The sequence below is a fragment of the Phyllostomus hastatus genome, unplaced genomic scaffold (genome assembly GCF_019186645.2).
Source record: "Phyllostomus hastatus isolate PE091 unplaced genomic scaffold, TTU_PhHast_1.1 phas_contig_80, whole genome shotgun sequence".
In the NCBI taxonomy this organism is placed as follows: domain Eukaryota; kingdom Metazoa; phylum Chordata; class Mammalia; order Chiroptera; family Phyllostomidae; genus Phyllostomus; species Phyllostomus hastatus.
Genome location: NW_025333960.1, coordinates 3,421,214 through 3,440,960, shown reverse-complemented (window position 1 = coordinate 3,440,960; position 19,747 = coordinate 3,421,214). Strand labels below are relative to the sequence as shown.

At 46.0% G+C, this 19,747-nt stretch overlaps 1 protein-coding gene across 4 annotated transcripts in view; it reads right to left on the bottom strand.

Annotated features, from left to right (window-relative positions):
* Positions 1-14,885, bottom strand: part of UROC1 (urocanate hydratase 1) — a 45,719-nt gene extending 30,834 nt beyond the window's left edge. For 2 of the 4 annotated variants that reach the window (XM_045849578.1, XM_045849580.1), the window contains exons 1-6: positions 14,698-14,884; positions 6,016-6,146; positions 4,838-4,931; positions 3,940-3,999; positions 3,468-3,596; positions 3,269-3,330 (exon numbers count right to left, since the gene is read on the bottom strand). In XM_045849578.1, coding sequence (XP_045705534.1) covers positions 3,269-3,330; positions 3,468-3,596; positions 3,940-3,999; positions 4,838-4,931; positions 6,016-6,146; positions 14,698-14,823 — 602 coding nt within the window. In that variant the 5' untranslated portion in view covers positions 14,824-14,884. Of the gene's footprint in view, positions 1-3,268; positions 3,331-3,467; positions 3,597-3,939; positions 4,000-4,837; positions 4,932-6,015; positions 6,147-14,642 lie in introns of all 4 variants that reach the window. The other 2 variants (XM_045849579.1, XM_045849581.1) reach the window with 2 other exon arrangements.
* Positions 14,886-19,747: the final 4,862 nt, after the last annotated feature.

The following is a 19,747-nucleotide window of genomic DNA, read 5'->3' as shown; positions in this document are numbered from 1 at the left end:
CAGACCCTGAAATACCCATCAGCAGGAGGAATGAATTGCAGTATATGAACACAATGGAACTCTACACAGAAAAAAAGAAAGAATATATTTCTCTTGTGTGTGATGGCCCTAGCATTGAAGCCTGCCAAGAAAGAGTACATTTTGCAGGATTCCATTCATTTAGTGACCTTCATCTGGGGACTTTACCTGCTGCAAGGAGGGCTGGGAACTGTGGGAGGCAGGGGTGGAGCTTGGTCTCCAGCAAGAGGTGCCGACACAACTATGCACACTCCAGATATGCACACTGTACTACGTGTAAGTTAGATTCCAACAAACCCATTTAGAGCACTGTTTTGCATGAGGAGTTACTATCAGTATTAGTTACATAAATGGCCTCATTCAGTAGGTGTTGTTTCTACAGCTTGTTTTTCCCCTAAACACAAGGCCTGTGGGATTCTTTCCACATCAGCACTCACAGATCCCACTCACTCCTTTGGTGGCTCCAAGTATGCAGTATCAGAAGCCACAGAATGTTCTCTTCCCCATCGATCATCAGGATGGCTCCAATTTTGCTACAGGAACAATGTTGCAGTGAGCCATCTCTGATCTGCCTCCCAGGGTAGAAACTAGGAAGCCCGGGTGCTGGGTCATCAGGTACACACATTTTAAACATTAACAAATACTGTGAGATTCCTAAGTGACTGTCCCAGCAATGCATGGGATGCCTGTTTGCATTCCTTGATAATTATCAAACATTTGAATTGCTGGCAATGTAATGGGGGAATGACAACATTGCCTTAATTGTACTCTTCTTTTTTTTTAATTTTTAAAAAGATTTTATTTATTTATTTTTAGAGAGGGAAGGGAGGGAGAAAGAGAGAGAGAAAGAAACATCAATATGCGGTTGCTGGGGTGCTGTGGCCTGCACCCCAGGCATGTGCCCTGACTGGGAATCGAACCTGCGATGCTTTGGTTTGCAGCCCACGCTCAATCCACTGAGCTATGCCAGCCAGGGCTTAATTGTACTCTTCTTAAGGTAAGGGGAGTCTCAAGGGAGATCACCACTTACTTTTCTCTCTTATAAATTTTAAGTTCATATCTCTTTTCTACTGGATTCCTGTTGCCCAGGAATTTACCCTTCTTTTTTCTGGATCAGAAGTGGATCCTGATTCTCACAGATCTGTATCTAAATATCAAGTATATCCCATAATTTAGGCAAGGCACTGGAACACTCAGAACCTCTGTTTCCCCTTCCAAAACATGAGGATGCAGTACCCTTACCTTGAAAGGTCATATGACTATTATAAAACATAACAGAATAGTACTGATATGATAAACACCCATCCAGGGAGACAAGTGAAACCATTAGAACCCACCTCAACCCCCAGTATGGGTGTGTTCCCTGGTGGGCCTGCATCCATTCAAGCAGAGTGCCCAAGGGTTCCTTTTGTGCCCCATGCTAAGGGTGTCACCTTTGTCATTTAATTAACTCTCACACTCATTAATATCTCCTCTTTACAGATACAATCCAAGTTTCCAAGGTTATACTAGGACACATAGCAGAGCTGGCTCAATCCTTTGTGTTTAAGTGATCTGCTGCATATTACTTCCAAGATAACTCTTGTAAGTAAAAGTGTGGGGTAAAAGTTTCTTTATCCCAGTCACTAAATGTAGCCCACCCAGCTACCTCCAGCTCCCCGTACTGACCTAGACCCCACCCACAATCTGTGATTTCCTGTTTTCTCACATCCTCCCTAGCACTGGGTATTATCTGTAGTTTTATTTTTGTCAGCCCAACAGTGAAAAGGGTTTGCTTCAATCAGTTGTTCTCGGAGGTTTTTTATGCAGTACATGTAAACCTTTTCTTATCTCTACTAGTGATCTGCATCTTTTCTTTAGTTAACTGCCTACAGCATCTGGGGCCAACCATCAGGGGCAGCCAAACCAGGTCCAACTCTGTAGCTTCACCCTCTTTAAACTTCCATCCTGTATCTATGAAACAGAAGCACAGTGACTTGCTGGAGGTCACAAAAGGCAGAGGAGCCAGGAATGGATCCCATCCCTCTGACCCTTGGGTGCTTCCACTGGTACAGCAGAGGTCTTCAAGGCTCATAGTAATAATGAGAGCAACCATGACTACTAACGACAAACAAAAATAAGTAATTTGATTTCTGATCCTCAGTTTCTTCCTCCACAAAATGGGGTAATAAGAGTACCTATATCAGAGGATTGTACAGAGGATTAAACCTATAAATCCTAGAACGACAAACGGTAGTGACTATTATATTATAAAGCATTAATCTGAGGCTTGATTTATTGGCTCCCAATACTATGATTTGATTATATTTTACATGGTTATTATCACTCCCAGATATCCACAAAGATGTACAGATCAGGACATTCACTGTAACACTGCAAACAACCCAAATCAGGAGGCAAGTGGGCTAAATGAATTATGGTGCAATTGAATACTGCAGGTAAAGCAGGAATAAGTTAGATCCATGTTTCCTGAAATGGAACAATGTCCAAGCTATATTGTCAAAGGAGGAAGGCAAGTGAGGAGGCATCATAATGATCTACTTTGTAGCCACTCACATAAGAAATTTGTTTGAAAGGATGCAAGGGAAACTATAAATTTGGGATCTAGAGTGGGAGAGGGATTTCCTTTACACTGTAGCCACTTTTATAATGTTTGAGGAAAGTTTGCAGCCCAGAGCATGCATTAACTTTATAACAACTGAAATGGCAGTAGTCTGTATCTTTATGGGGTTTGAGTTGCTTATATGCAGGCATTTGTTAGAGCTCATGTAAGATGTGTGCATTTCATTTTGTGTAAATTTCACTTCAAAGAAAAACCTATAAACAAATATTGAATTCCAGACTATAATATTTACAGCTTACTTTGAAATGCATCAAAATCCAATTGGAAAGATAGATAGACAGAGGGACAGACAGAAAGACACAGATAAAGTGAGTTTAATAGTACATTAATCACAGAATTGTTGGTGTTTATTGTTAATTCTTTCCATTTCCTGTATGTTTGAAATTGTTCATAATAAAATGTTAGAAAAAAGCAGGATTCAAGTAGTAGGTTCATTTGCTTATAAGTATATAAAAATTGCGGGCATGTTCATAAAAACTGCTGGGAATATGTAAATATGGAGTTGCTATAGCACAGTGATTGTATTTTTCAAAATTCTATTTAATATTGCTACATTGTTTTATAGTAAAAGTAGAAATATATGATATTTACTGGAATGATATGATATAAACTGAAATAGAGACTTACATTGTAACCCCCATGGCAAAGAGCTTCTCATACTCGGTTCTAGAAGAATAGTTGGGAATGACCTGGAAAAGATGGACAGGAGCCAAGGGCTAAGGGCAGCATAGTGCCCTTGGAAACAATAGGTAAGCAGGTGTCAGGGGCATCTGGTTTTCCCCACTGTCCCTGGGCCAGAACTGTGTCCAGCTGCCCCAGCACCTACCATCCCATTGGTAATGACCAGCCTCGGGGCTTTGGGGCAGCTTGGGAAGAGGCCCAGGGGGTGTCCACTGTACATGACCAGTGTCTGCTCCTCTGTCATCTGTGACAAGTAGGACATTGTCAGCCAGAACTGCAAGGGAGAGCAAAACATGGAAAGCCCTGTAAGTGGGGGACCCACAGTAGGCCCCAAGGCACCCCCAGGCTCCAAGAGTTTCCCAGACCTCAGAAGTCCTGCCAAGTGCCCCATCCCTCCAGGCCTCTGTTATACTCTAGTGGCTCCTGGTGCCTCAAGTTAGGCCACTCCTGCCCTTAAGACCTTCCACATCCTCAAATTGTCTCCAGTGCTGTAATCTCAGGCATCAGGCAGGCAGAGACCTGAGTCCCAAGCCCTGGGTTTGCAACCTCCTTCTAGGCCAGAGGACATGGTCATGGTAGGGCCTGGGCATGGAGCCAGGCCTCATAGTCTAATGTACCTGAGCCCAGTTGCTGAACACTTGTCCATTTCCGCCGTAGGTCACAAGCTCCTGGGGAAACTGAAGAAGACAAAGTGTCATCTGAGACAGCAGTCTGGGGAGCGACAGCACCCACCCCTTCACTGGGCTGTATGGGGCAAGGTGGCTGATGGGCCTTTATGAAGGAGTGGTGGGGGCAATGGGAGAAGCCAGGGGGTGTGGCCCACCTGTGATTGGGATAAGGGCTCAGCTTGGGGTGAGGGATAGAGCTAGGTCTGGAGTCACTTTGGGAACTCAGCCTGGGGTCAATGCCATGGGTACTCAGGTTTGTGATCAGGTTTTGGGGCTAGGGCCAGTGCTGAGGAAGCTCTCACCACCACACAGGGTGGTTAAATTCTAGGACCATATCACCCTCAAGTATAATACTTAGAGATTCACCTTGCAAAGCCTATCTTTTCTCAAATATGGATCTGATGTACAGACTGGCTCTCAAGGAGGCCCGTTACAGGCGCATGTGGCCAGACCTGAGTCTTGAGCACTTGAGTCTTGGCTTGTCTGACATGCTCTAAGTGTAAAACTTACTCCAGGTTTAGACTTAGTGGAAAAAATTGTGAAATAGCTCAATAACTTTTTTTAATGATTACATGTTACAATGATAATATTTCAGATATATCAGGATAAACAAAATATAGTATTAAATCTTTTCTTTTTTACTTTTTCATGTGGCTATTAGAAAATTTTAAATTACATGTGTTTCTACTATACCAATATTGGTGTCCTGATGTTGGTGCTGTGCTATAGTTACTGGGAATCTATCATGACTTCTAAATAAAAAGCTTAAATGCATTACATGGGTGTCTCACGTTACAATTCTATTGGACAGTTCTGGTCCCTGTGCTTCAGTTTCCCTAGCTATTACCTGGGCCACGGCAGGATCCAGGTTGTTCATAATCATGTGCATGATGGCTGCTGCGGCTTTTGTCCGGCAAGGGTACTGCTTCATTGGGTAGGCCCTGCAAGGGGAGTCCAGCCACTAGGTATGATGATGGGAGGGTACACAGGTGTGAACAGTGAGACCCAACATCCTGCTGCAGAAGTCACCCGGGAGCTCCCAGCAGGAACCAAAGCCAAATGGCTCTGGTGCTCACTTTATGCTTTGTGCCCTCTACCCTTCCAGGTACAGGCAGTTCAGCCCCCACTCCACCCCAGGCCACCCTTCCTCCCTTCTCAGCAGGCTCCCACTGAGAGAATGTTGACTTTGAAGCAAAGCTGATGTCTACTTTCCAGAAGCCTCTACTCTGGGTACAGTTTATTTTTCCTTCTTTCCTTCACACCACCTGTGCTCCTAGGCACCAATTCTACAGCAAGTGCTAGGCAGCAGGCCCCAAAAGGAATGAGGAGATGTAGTTCCTGTTTTATGAGGTTCAGGCCATTCCTTGTGGTGGTCCCAAACAAGTCTGGGCTTTTGGCATATCCAAGAACAAAGATACACAGTGTGATACCTGGGTAGGGCAGCAGCATCTGGGAACTGTGACAAGCAGATCCTTCCAACCTACTCCAGAACTGCTGACTGTGCAATGTGGGGTGAGGCCCAGTCATTCGTGGCTTCACAAGGCTTTCAGTCATCACAATTCAGCTTGTGAACTTTGATGGAAGCCTGAGCTATTTGAAGACACTGGCAGAACACCCTTTAAACCTCTCCTTGCCCTTTGGCAAGACACACACACACACAAAAGCATGTGGTTTAAAAAGGCATTTTGCATATAGTTTGGCCTCAGAATTGCACAAGACCCATACCCCAAGACATTGAGCCAGAGGGACCCATTTAATAAAGATCACTCCATCTTCTGGCCAGTCTTGTGGGCTTCAGCCAGCTCTAGGCTGCAGACTCCCACAGATGATAACACTGTTACCTCCTCTCTCTGTGTGAGGGACAACAACTTAGCATGCCACATCCATTGGACTCCTAGTGTGGACAGCCTTAATTTCCCCTTCTCTGCTGACTCTGGAGTTCCTGACCCCCATCATGGTCCCTCTTATGTCTCTCCCTTCCCACTCTGGGCCCCTTTGAAGCTGCACCCACCCGCCAGCACTCACCTCATTTCAATTCGGGGGCAGAACCGGTACATATAGATGTGTCCATACAGCCGCAGCTCCTGGGCAAACTCAGGAGCCAGTAGCTCCTGCACATCCGGGGGGAAGTAGCGCAGGGCATTCCTCAGTGCTAGCTGCAGAAGGAGAGCGGTGAGGTGCAGCAGGGGTGGGAGCTCAGAGCCAAGCATCTTGTGGCTTCCATAATGGGCCTTCCTCCCTACTTGGATTTGCCCCTGCTTCATTTGGAAACCTATGATCCCACCCAGAGACTGTCTCGTTTTCACCCTGGGCCCATCTACAGTGTCACCTCCTGCATTAAGCCTTCCCAAGAGGACTTGCTCACTGGAGACCAGGCTGTTTGACTCTAGGCAAGGACCAGAGTGGGCCCTCCCCTGAGGTTTGTGGCTATAGTGTGAGATGCAGAATCCAGAGGAGTGGGAATAGACCTGCCAGGAGCTCATAGGCCCTTTGTACAAGTGCAGAGAAACACTCTCCATCAGTGACCAGCTTGGCAAGTAACCTCAGGCTACATGTGCAGTTCTGGGACTGAGATCCTGCCAAATGTGGGAGGCCCAGCATAGAGCCTAAAGCCAGAGACAGGACAAACCTTCTAAGGGCTCCTATCCAATGAGGGAAAGCAACCCAAACTCCCACACTCCCCCCAACCCTATCATTCTTTTCCATACATCCCTGATGTTCCTGGTCCTACCTCAGGACCTTTGCATGTATCCTCCCTTTGCCTAAACCCCCTTCCCTAATCTGCCTTCTTTTAGAGGGCCCCTCCCTTCAGTGTAGTTTCAGGCCAAATGCCCACTTCTCAGAGGCCTGCCTGACATTGCCTTCTTGACTCTTAGCCTCTCTTCCCACCTTTGTTTTCTTCTGGAACTTTTTGCCATCAGACACTGTGATTTGTTTGTTTCCTTCCTTGTTTATCATCTGTCTTGTTAAAATCAAGGAAGCCCAGAGTCCTGGCAGACACTTTCGTAGCTCTCTTCCTTCTGATACCCAGACTAGAGCCTGAGGGTGGAGTCAGGCAAAGTGGGGGAGGTTACTAGGGTGAAAGCCTGGTGTCTAGGTGGACATTGAAGCCATTTATTCACCCAATGGCCATGGAGAACCAACCATTTTGGGGGTGAAGGGAGATGAAGAGCTGGTTGTGGTAAATTTATTCACTCATTCATTGAAAGAATGTCTATTGAGGGGAGAGGTGGTGTGGACTTGAAGACAGGTGACTTTGACACTGGAAGGCAAGAGGTAACAGGAGAAGAAAAAAGGGCCTAAGAATGGGCCCTGAGGACGCCAGCATTTGGGTAGGGGCAGAAGTACCACCCAGGAAGACCATGAGCTAGGAACCCAGCCAGGAGCACAGATGCCCTGCAGGCCAAGGGCAGAGGCCTAGGAAAGAAAGGACAGTATGTCCAATGTGCCCAGAGGTCAAACACAGTGGGCTAAGACATGCCCTGAGGAGTGAATGATAGGGGTGTCACTGGGGCTTTAGGGCAGGTGGAGTAGGAGGGAGAGAGAGAAAGAAAGGGACAGTTCAGGAGGGAGCAGAGGGCCAGAACAGGCAAGGGAGAAAATGCCGCCAGTTCAGGTTGTCTCAGAACCTTGAAAGGGTTTGCAGAGCCATTCCTTCACTTAATTTTCACATGGAATAAAAGCACATAATCCCTTCCCTCCTGGCAAAAAAAACGATCAGAAATATGAGTTTCTCCAGAACAGTGGCTAAGAATGTGTCCCAATAGGAGTTTCTCAAGGCCAGCAGGCATCACAATCACTCAGAGTGCTGGGTCCACCCCCAAAATCTCTTCATTTCTGACAAGTTTCCAGATGCTGCTGCTGCTGGTCTGGGAGCCCCACCCTAGGGAACCACAGCAAGACAGCAAGGAGGATGAAATAATCCAGCAGCTGGGATGACTCTCCCACCCTCACATTGTGTGAAGAGGACACAAAAAATGTACTACATAATTTATCCTTAGACACAAAGTTCAAGAGCAGGTGTGGTTAAGATACACTGTGAGAAGTCAGGACAGTGATTACTGTTTAAGGTCAGGGCCTGTTCTTCCACCTGTGCACATGGCATTTGGACTACTTTCTGTGAGTTTTACACCTTGGCACAAAGGTTGCTTTTTTGTTTGGTTTTGTTTTTTTACTGGTGTATGGCTTCTAATCAGAGCTTGCCAGAGAAAGTGGACATTAAGGAAAAAGTTTCAAAAGTAATGTAAATTACACACACACACACACACACACTGCACACATATACCACACAAGACTTAACCTTATTACAAGGCACCTAATATATTCTATCCTAATTCCTTTTATTTAATTTTCTGATGAATATTGGTTGCAACCCCCTTGGTTGATTTTATAGCCTGCTAAAAGGTGACAGCTGCAGTCTGAAACCACTGTATTCACTGTTCTCACAGAAATGTAGGCTTCATTACTGGGACTAAACATGATATTTTACCAAGGTGCAAGATGAAGAAGGCAGGTTTAACTATCAAATGCTTTTGCAAAATTTTGTTCAAATAATCACAGAACTCAAAAACACAACAAATGTTCCTGTCAAAATTAATGATTTTTAAATTGTGTCAGTTGATAAAAGTGACTCAGCCATTCTATAAAATGTATCTAAAGTCTGTACAAAATTCAATCTGCTCCAAAATGAAGTGTTCATACACATGTGCCATAAATGTAAAGGGAATTCCAGCAATTTCCTGAATCCTAAATGCAGCACAAAAGCTATTTGCCTATTTTTTCCTTGTGTAAGACTTCCATTTTATCACCAGTGAATGTTTCATTATTATGTAACTTTGTCTGGCTATGACTTAATGTCAACTATTCTATATCAAGTTTTTTTTTGCTTTCAAGGATAAACTGTACCTTTTTATCTACAATTTCTTGTTTATACTTAGTTTAAGAAAGTTGTCTTCTATTCCATTTTTGTTCAATAACTTTATTCCCTATGTCCATAGTTACATAATAGACATGTGATAATTATTTTTTGAGTGAAAAAATAAAAAAGCAGCAGCTCTGTTTGTTGGCCTGGATCTAATACTCCAAGTTTCTGATGGGGGTTAGTTCTCAGCATTAAAATGAGAAGATGGTGTTCAGATAGGTTGTGTGAGTTGCCCACAGTCCTGCAATAGGCAGGCCTCAACTGGCCTGGGCAATGGCTTAGGTTCCCATGGATCCTGGGAACCTCGGTTTAGGAGAAGGCTCAGCAAGTGGAGTGATGGGATCAGCCACTTCCTTAGGAGCACAGAACAGTTGGCACAGCTGAGTCTAGTCCTTGCCTTGTTAACTACTAGCTGTGTGGACTTGGATAGGTCACCCCTGTCCCAGCTTCCTCATCTGTCAGCATGGACTACTCGGCTGCATAGTTGAAAGAATTTGAAGAGATAATGTGCCCTACCTGGCACAGAGTACCAGGCCTCTACCCACCTGTTCTTAAAGAAGCAAAGCCAGGACCTGGGGAGTATTTCTTGCTTCCTGCTCATGCTCACCTTTGCAACTTCCTTGTTTGCAGGTCTTCAGTTTAATATCAAGTGCCACAGTGGAGAGCCAGAGACAGCCCTGCTTGGGAATTCTGGCTCTGCATGATCAGCTGGCGTACTAATCATACAGTGCTACCACAAGTTCTTCAGCTCTCCCCATCTCAGTCTACACCAGAGGCCATGCTATCCAGCATATAGAATGTCAGAGATATAGTTCCACTGGTGAAATTGAGGCCCATTAATATATAATACATGGGACAAATGGGTTCTTATTAGGAAAGCCAGATGTATTCAACACATAAATTGGACAGAATATTCTAGATATCCCTGCACTCCCCAGCTTGCCTAATAAGGTCAGTGGCCTGTACTGTTAGAAGCAGAGGACTAATTCATAAAAGGTCCTGTGTTCAGCCATTGTATTGGAGGATTCTGGGCACCTGATGGTGTGGTAAGCAGAATTATGGACCCCGAAGATGTCCACATCCTAGCCCCTGAAACCTGTGAACATGTTACATTACATGGAAAATGAGACTTTACAAGTAAAATTAAAATAATGCTTTTGAGATGGGAAAGCATCCTGCATTATCCCGTGGCCCCAGTGTAATCATAATAGTTATTATAAGAAGAAACCAAAGGGACAGAGTCAGAAATACAGATTTGAATTTGCTGTGCTGCTGGCTGTGAGGATGGAGGAAGAGGCCATGAGCCATGCAATGCAGAAGTCCAGATGGTCTGGATGCTCTAGAAGCTAGAGCAAGGAAATGGATCCCCCGCCCCCCGCTCCCCCAGGAACCTCCAGATGAACACAGCCCTGCTGCATTTATTTTTTAAACTTGATATTTTATAATATGTGTAAATGCTACTAAGAGTGTATTTTGAACTTTTTAAACATGTAAACATAAACTGAGACAATCTATGTCATTATTTGTGCCCCCAAAATGAAAGTCATGATACTCAATAAAACAGCAAAAGAACAAATATGATTTCAATATCAGTGCATTTGCACTAATATTTCTTGCTTTTAGCCCAGTGAAACAGATTTCAGATTTCTGATACCCAGAATTATAAGATAATAGATTTGTGTTGTCTTAAGCCACTATGCTTGTGGTGATTGGTTACAATAGCCCTAGGAAACTAAGAAGGTGGAGACAGACTCCTATCTTAGAAGTAATATTACTTCTGCTAAGACCAAACATTTCCTGTGTGACAGTTGACAACCTATGAGGATACCACAGCCTGTGACTCCGTTAAGCTCCCAGAACAGGGTGTGTGTGTGTGTGTGTGTGTGTGTGTGTGTGTGTGTGTGTGATTTGACCTCTACCTTACTTTCTTTCATTCTAGCCTAGCAGTGATCCTATGGGGCAAACCTCACCTGCTTGGAAGTTTTCGACTCACCAATTCTGCCAAAATGATAGCCATGATCCAGTTGGTTCAGCCTTGTTTGAATCACCCCCATCCCTGCACCCCTCTAACCCAGCCTCATTTGGGCCCTCAGTGAGCTCTGGCCCAAACTGGAGCCAGATTTCCTGGGTCTAAACTGTGGCTCAAGCTCCTCCAGCTGGAGGAATGGAGCTCCTCCAGGGGCTGCTGCTTCTGCATTCCTCCTCTCCAGGCTTCAGTCTGCACCAGGGCATCTGCTATACAGCACACGCACACACTCCCTCTCGGAGCTTCCAATCCCTCTCTGCAAAATCAGTGTGAGGATAGCACACACCTCAGTGCTGTCTTAGGGACTAACTTAACTGACATGCCTAAAACAGTGTCTGGCACACATGCATGCCTTGGGAGTCCTAGCTATCAAAATGATCATCTCCCACACTCATGGCCCTCTGTGCAGCCAATTGTTTCTTCCAGCCTTCCTGCCCCTCTAGGAACTCTGTAGAAACTTCTACACTCTCTGGGAGAGTGCCCAGAAACCTTCATGGGATCCTCATTACTCACCTGATAATGTCCACAGTACTCTTGGCATTCAGGTTCCTCTATAATCAGGCTGGGCCTGGCTCTCTCTGCATCTAGTTCAGATTTACATGGGGCCACGTCCACCCCTAACATACTCTGGAAATGCCAGTCTCTCCATCTTCACTCACTGCCTCCCATTATGTCTAAGAGACCTTCTCAGATTTTGCAGTCTAAGAACCTTGCCTATGTTACTAAGACCACCTCCTCCCAGAAGCCCAGCTATGTTTCCCCTGTCTACTGAACTCCTGTAAGATGTTGGTTTGAGTACTTAACTCTTATACTTTTGCCCACACATTCGACAAACAACTTCTGGTGTTATTGAAGTCCCAGAAATGAGCCCTCAAAAGTCCCACACTCAAGAAGTTCAGGATAGTGTGTTAGTAGTGATGGGAACCCAGACACATGTGGGAAGTCTTCAGATCTGCTATCTGATGCCCAGCAGAGCCCCTTTAGGTAGGGCAGAGTTCAGAGAAAAGGTCAGTAAGAGAAATTGTGTATGGCAAAGGGGAAGATGATGAAGACATTTCTAATAGAGGAACTGGCCACAGTATGTCACTAAATTTTCTTCAGCACTGTAGTTGTCCTATGCTCATAATGAGAATACAGTGGCTAAGATGTTATACATAGAGCATACTGTATATTTAAACAGAGAAATGTACTTATAGAAGAGCAAAGAATGAAACACATTTTAGTTCATCCAAATGAAATATTATGAAACAGTTAAAAGAATGGGGCAACTTTAAACACATCAATAATGAACAATCTTAAAAACCCTCTAACATGTATAAAATGTTTCTACTTATATTTTTAAGGGCCCACACATAAAATGTGTCTGAAAGGATACACCAAAAAAAAAAAAATCAAACTGTGACTTGGGGAGATGAAGTGGGAAACTTACTCTTTTATATTTAACTTACTTATCTCCTATCATAAAATTACTTTTAAAGTTTATATCAAAAGTCAAAGAGATGCATTTAAATAAAAATATAGAAAACAAGCCAAAGGAAAAGAATAAAGTGAGCTGCTGATGAAGCTGTTATTGGGTTTGGAAACTCTCTAGGAAAACACTCTCATGTTTCCCCTCTATAAGAGAAACTGTTCTCACATAAAACCTTCTGTGACCAGATGTGCAGGGTTTTCCCACACTGACCAAGTCTCTGACACCAGCCGGGTGTCCTACAGTTCAACTTAATTCTGACACTGTCTACCTGGAGTCACCACAGACCCCACAGGTTAAGGGCTCAAGCCCACATGACTGCCCCCTTCCACACATACTTCAGATGCCAATTGCAAGTCCAGGTTGTCACCTAAGGTGACAACCAACCATAAATCGGGATTCCCAAGGTCCCCTCCAAGGGTTTGATAATTTGTTAGAGTGGTTCACAGAACTCAGGGAGACACTGTGTTTACTGGTTTATTATATTAAGAAAAAGAATATGATAAAGGATACAGGTGAAAACCCAGACAAAAAGATGCAGAGGGCAAGGTCTAGGGAAAGGTTGCAGAGCTTCTATGCCCTCTTCAACTCTGCTCCCACCTCCACCCCCTAGGTAAGGGATTTTTATTGAGGCTTCAACACATAGGTATGATTAATTATTAATTCATTCTGCAGTCCCTCTCCTCTCTCTGGACTATGTGGGGTAAGACTGAAAGTTCCACACTTTTCTAATTGTAGCTTGGTCTTTCTGGTCACCAATCCTCATCCAGGAGCCCACCTAGAGTGGCATCCTTAGAACAAAAGATGCTTGTAACTCCTATCATGCAGGAGATTACAACTGATTTAGGAGCTCTTGTCAGGAACTGGGATCCAAAACCAAACATTAGCAGGAATTGGATAGGGAGGCAGATATACATGCATGTATATTTCTTATAATTTTACAGGTACCAGCTGAAGTCTGGCTAACCCTGGCATCCAGACAGATTTAGTCCCTTCAAAAGCTCAAACTCCCCAGACCAGCAAGTCACCCCTACTCAAGAACTTCATGACCCTCAAGCAGATGGCAACAAACACAAGCAAAGCTGAGGTGGCCCCTGCTCCTCAGGCTCCCAGGTGCCCTCCTCCCAGCACAAGACACCATGGAAGCTGACTACCAGCATAAAACCATAAGGGTATCATCAGAGATGTACAGGTGGTGGAGCCCTTTAGACCCTCTTGGTCAAAGGTCGAGGCACTGGCAGCCAGCAGGGAAGCAACTGAGTGGGAGAAAACATGAACCTTTGTTTTGACAAGGCTGAGCTGGGCCAGATAGAACAAGCTATGATGACGATGATGATAGATGGGGGATGGGAAGGGCAGAGTTCCCTGCCCCCACCCTTCACCAAAGCCCACTCCTCTCAGACCCACCTGCAGCTTCCTACCTCCAGTGCCCACCAGCACCTGCCCCCACCATTCCCTAGTGCCCCCCAGTGCCCTGTTTACCCCTTGTGGGAGGCACTTAGCAGAAAGTGGAGGGGACAGTCTCCCTAAGGGTAGCAGTTTTTATTCAGGGTGGGGTGGTGGAATTTCTCTCCTAATTTCTGTGCTTAATATTTTCTACTTTCCCTTTACTCTTCCCAAAATGCTTGAGTAATTTTGAGTAAAGAAGATGTAGGGGAAAACTATTTACATAACCTTGTACTTTGTTTCATCTGGTCTCCTTTACTACCCTGTGGTGTAATTATTTTCTTCCCCAGCTTACAGAGGAGACAAGTGGGATTCCCAGACAGTCTGATTGCCTGAGGTGCTGGCTGGAGGGACTTTGGGAGATCAAGTAGGGGTGCCTGGCCTCCCAACCAACTCTCACCAGTAACTTCCCCATAAACGAAAACAAGAGCTGACCTACTATAGGGTAGAATTTCAAAGTTATGTGCATGTCTGGGTCAGGAAGGTACATGTTTTGCTTCTGCGTATTTGGGGCACTTCACACTGGCCCCAGTCCTCCTTGGACTGGAAGCAGTCATGGCACCACCACTTTCTACAGACTGAGTGACCTTGAGCCTCAGGGTCCTTATAAATGGGGACCATAATCCCACACCCAAGGGTGGTCACTGGGGAGAGACTGAGGGATATGGGATGTCATGGAGTCTGATACAGATGGGTTCCCCCACCCCCACTGGGATCCCCCCACCCTAGTGGAAGCTCCTAGAGACTTTGGGCCTCAGCTCCTACAGAGAGAGGAAGTAGGGAATACTCACCAAGAACCACCCAGAGGGCAAAGGGTCCCGGCAGGAATAGGGCTCAGCTTCTTACCTGCTCCTCTGCAGGGCTGAGGCCAGGGGTCCTGACTGGGGCATGGGGCACCCCAGCCCAGCGGCCCTGGTTCTCCGGGAGGGGCCACAGGGGCAGACCAGAGCACAGCACCTGGAGGCTAGACATGCCTGTCTAAGACTGAGGTGGAGGTTGGTTTAGTGGAGAGGTCAGGGAGAGACTGGGCAGTCAAGGTCTAGCTAGGAGGGAACCTCCAGCCCTAGCCACCTCCTCCAGCCCCTCATTGGGCCCAGGGCCTGAAGTCACATGTAGGTCACAGAGTCACTGGCCGCTAGGCTGACTACAGCGGGGAGGGGCAGTGTTCTAGGGAGAGGCAGGCTTAATACAGGGGAGATGGCTAGGTGGGGGTTCATTTGCCCTATTAGTGGGGCTTGAGTGGGTTGTGAGTTTAGGATATGACTTTGGGGGCTGGTAAGGCTCTAATATGTATTAGGCCAAGGAGACAATGCTGGGGTTTGTGTCTTTATGATGGGGATATGATACTGAATGTGGCACCGAGGGAGGAATATGTGTAGAAAGCAGGCAGTGCCTCTTATAACACTTCTCCCTGCCTCCTGTTTGTGGCAGGGCATGGTGGGGGCAGTGTGTGACAAACCTGGCAGCAGCCCACCCAGCAGCAGGTGTATCCTCCTAGTCTTTCATTCCAGTGCACGCTGTCTCATCCCTTCCCAAAGCTCTGCAGATGGCTCTCATCCCAAATCCCATTAATGACTCTGAGAGAAAGTACCCCTCCTTAGTGCTGTGTTATGGACAGAAAAGTAAGGTCTAGTCTCACTCACATAGCCAGGAAGTCACTGCACTCAAATTCCAATGGTCCTGGGAAGCAGCGCCCTTGGATGGGAACCTAGCTTCGCTCCAGACCAGTCCTGTGGCCTTGGGACTAGTCCCAATCTACACAAATGGGTGGTAATTAACCACCCAAGCTGTGGGAGGTACAAATTGGTTATGTAAGCATCCAGGGCAGGACCTGAACCAGAAGGTGAAAAGATCAGCTAACACCTTCCAAGTGCTCACACTTCTGAGCACACCACATGAACCAGTTCATTTTGCCCTCTCATGGACTGTGGGCTTCACTGTCCTATTTTATGGATGTGGAAACTGAGGTCTAGAGAGATGATAGGACTTTCCCAAGGCCACACAGCTAGTAATGAGTAGAACTAGGATTTCAACCCTTGGATCTCAGAGGCCTGGCTATAGCCCTTCTCTAGGCTACTCCTGCTCTGGCTGGCACAGTGATCCTGTGGTTGCTGGGGTCCCCACCAGCAGAGAGGCTGCTTTGAAGGGCAAGCAAGCAAGCAAGCAAGCAGAAATACACTCTTGTTTGCTTCCCACCATTCATTCATTCACTCTGTCTTTCAAACAAGATTGACAGAGCACCTTCCTGTGCCAGGCCCAGTTGATGTCCCCACCCATTCTTGGCTGCTCCCTACCCCACCCCTCGTGGCATGCACTATGCACATCTTGACTGTCAGTTGCTGGCACTTGCATCTTTCTGTTGGAGGGATGCTTCTGGTTACTTAGGGCTTGCTCATCCAGCTCAGAGGTGGGCCAGAAGGGCTAGAGAAGTGACAGCTCTTCCCCAGTTGCCCTGGGAGTAGCCAGCAGACAGTGACAGGGGAAATGGAGGTTAGTGGATAAATATCCCAGCTCCCTCAGCTCTCCCCAGGGTGTGTAGGTGAGTGGGTAATAAGTCTGGGGAAATGTTCTGTACTGTCTCCAGTCTCCCAGCAGAACTGGACTGAGTCCCGCCACTCCCAGTACCACATCCTTAACTGGTGACTCTGCCCTCCTGGCCCCACAACCTACTACCTGACTAGACAAGCTCAATAAACTAGCTGTACTTAAACCTCCCCTCAGGACTTGTTTCTGGGGAAGCTTCTTCATGAGAAGCCAAAATTCTAAGTTTGTGTGAAATCTCCTGACTTTAAATGTTTGTAACCAATTAAAAAAGTTTTAGACTTTGTATTGAATAAGGTGAGTGGAATGTATCCAATGCCCTGCCTGTGATACTGTGCTATATACTCCACAAGAAGTCATCACTGGGGGAACAGGGCACATGGGATCTCTGTGTTATTTCTTACAACTGCATGTTAATCTACAAGTATTCCAAAATGAAGAGTTTAATTTTTAAAAAAAAATTATACAAGCTATTTAAAAGAATGAGGATCTCACAGATGGTAACTATGGCCAATTGATAGACTCAAACCCTGGCTACACCACTCACTAGCTTACGTGTCCTTAGGTAAGTTACTTAGCCTCTCTGCCTTGGTTTCCTCATTTATAAACTGAAGGTCTTAGAATAGTGACTGGCACAGAATAAGCACCAGAGAAGAGTAAAGTATTGTTATTTTCTAATTGTTGCCATTATCAAAAGAGCAAGGAACAGAGTAATGTATGTAGTACAAAATACACAGGAAAGAAAAATGTATATATATTTACCTCTAAGCAACACACAGGAACTGGAGAGAGATGGGGAGGGAAGGAGATTTTCACTGTAAAACTCTATTGTTTTCAACATTGTCAATATGCTAAATAACATGGAAGAATACACTTCAAAATAATTTTGTTATGTATATATGAACTCAATTTTTTTAAACAACTGATGTTTTTTAAAGTTGGAGCCTTGGATGAACCAAATAAATAAATCTTAAAACTAGTAAGGAGTAAAGAAAGGCAGGCAAGCACTTTAAGCTAACCCCATGTACCCAGGACTCCAGGCGACTCAGATCCACTGACCACTGAGCTCCAGTGTGAAAGGGTTCCCTCAGGGAAAGCCATGCAGGCCAGCCCAGTCCCAGCTGCCCTTCAGATGCAGCAGGATGAGAACCCTAGTGAAAAGCACCCAACAGATCCTTTTCCCAATTCCTTCCCCAAATTTGACCCACAAAATTGTGAGCAAAATATAAAATGGGTTTTTTTAAGCTGCTAAATTTTAGGGCAGTTTTTTACTTAGCAACAGCAATGTATCCCTGCCTCAGGGCCCTCACAAGGGCCATTAGTCTTTCTGGAAAGCTCCCCCTCCCTGCCCCTATATCTGCATGGTCCTCTTCACCTGATTCACATTTCTGCTCAATGTCACCTCCCTGAAGCCTGCCACTACTACCCTTGTGTGTGCAACATACACACTTCCCACTTCTTCATTCTGCTTTTATTTCCTTCACAGTACCATTTACCACCTTTCATAATTTTATATATTTATTCTTATTTTCTATGCCCTCCCCCATCTATAGAACAAGGCAGAGTGTATCTGCCTTGTTCTCAACATTGGAGCCTTAACACAGGGTGGGTATTCAATATCTGTTGAATGAATGAATGCATATGAACCCCTGTGAGAGGGCAGAGGCTGCAGAGGGCTCTTTCGTAGGCAAGCTACTTAGGCCCTGGGCTTCTGGTGGGGCATATTCACCCTCCTACCCCAAGACTCAACACTAGGGCTCCACCACGGCCCTCCAAGGATTTTTCTGGACAAGGATGAGCTGAGATGTTGTTCTCAACTTTGGCCACCAGGTGGCAGCCCAGGAAGTCAAGACCTGTGCCCTAAGCACCCCAGGGGCAGGGACTCCTTATAGAGAATGCCTGTCTAGCGGAGGCTCCAGAATGCAGGTGTAAGTTAGATTTGGGGCTTGCTGAGGGTGTGGATGACTGGGAATTCCTGGGTCCCGGGACCACAGTAGCAGCAGCGTTGGCTGAGGGCTAGTCCAGGAGTGAGTCAGAAGCTTCCCAAGGCTTTCTGTCCAAGTCCCCTGGAAAGCCATAATAAGGAGCTTCTGGATTTATTTGAGAGCTGTGTTTCTCATCCCTCTGCTATTTAAGACCTATCATCAACGTTTGGTGCCACATCTTTAAGCCAAAAAAAAAAATCCGAAAACAAAAAAACAACCCTACTATTTACTTGATGTACTTCCTTAAATAGACCTTTAAAACTTAAATAAAGATAACAGGAAGGAATTTTTATATCACCACTGTAACTTACCAGAAATAGGCAGTAACTATAGAAGTTAATAATCACTAAGATCAGTGAGTACTCAGATGGCACTCACTGAGTGTCAGATGTTGTTCCAAATTTGTCCTATATCTCATTTAGCCCTCACAACACTATGAGATGTGTCCTAGTACTATCCCATTGTTCAGGGAACTGGAGCACAGAGAGGTTAAGCTATTTTCCTGATCTCACACAGGCATCAGCAGGGTTTGGAGTTACGAGATTTTTCAAGAGCTATTTAAAAACTGGAGTTTACTGCAGCAGCCTTTCCCACACACTCACAGGGCTAAGTGCTGGCTCAAGTGCTCAAGCACACATCTGTGCACCTACCACCGGCTGTACCCTTCCATCCCCTGTTAGCCTGCCTTCTGGGCAGCAAAATCCTGGGGTCAGTCCTGGTCTCCTCATCCCACAAGGCTAGCTGGATGGGTTTATCTTTCCAGGGCTGGACTTTACTCTTATCCTCTCACACACTGGAGTCCTCAGCAAGTTCCGAGTGCTCACCTGGAGTCTGGAGCAGTTGTGAAGACCAGGTGAGGCACAATGGTCCTGTTGCCCATGGGAGACATAAACTGAGACCTTCACTTCTGAAGTCTGGCTAGGACCTCCATGAGTCAGAATTCAGGCAAGACCTAGAGCCACCTGTGGAAAACAAGGCTACATGGTGGCCTTGGGGGGAAGGAAAGGACACCCTTAGATCCGATATTAAGGATGAGGGTCCCTGGACAGTCCTTTACGGAGCCTGGCCTGTACAGCAAAAAGAGAAGGGGCTACAGAGCTCTCTCCACCTAGGCTCCATTCTTCGCGCCCTGGACGGCTGCTCCATTTGATCTTGACGGGTGGGGGTTGTGAAGACTGGGCAAAGCCCGCCGACCCGCTCTCGCCCACCTCCCCAGTCCCCTGAGGGTAGTGTCCCGTGAGTGGCCCCCGCGACCCTCGCAACCCCGTGAGAAGTCCCTCGCACCCCCACACCGCGCGCTTTGGTTTGCGCCGCCTGGAGGGCGGGGCTGTCTTGGGCAGGCGCCACCGCCGCGTGGGATACCCGTAGTG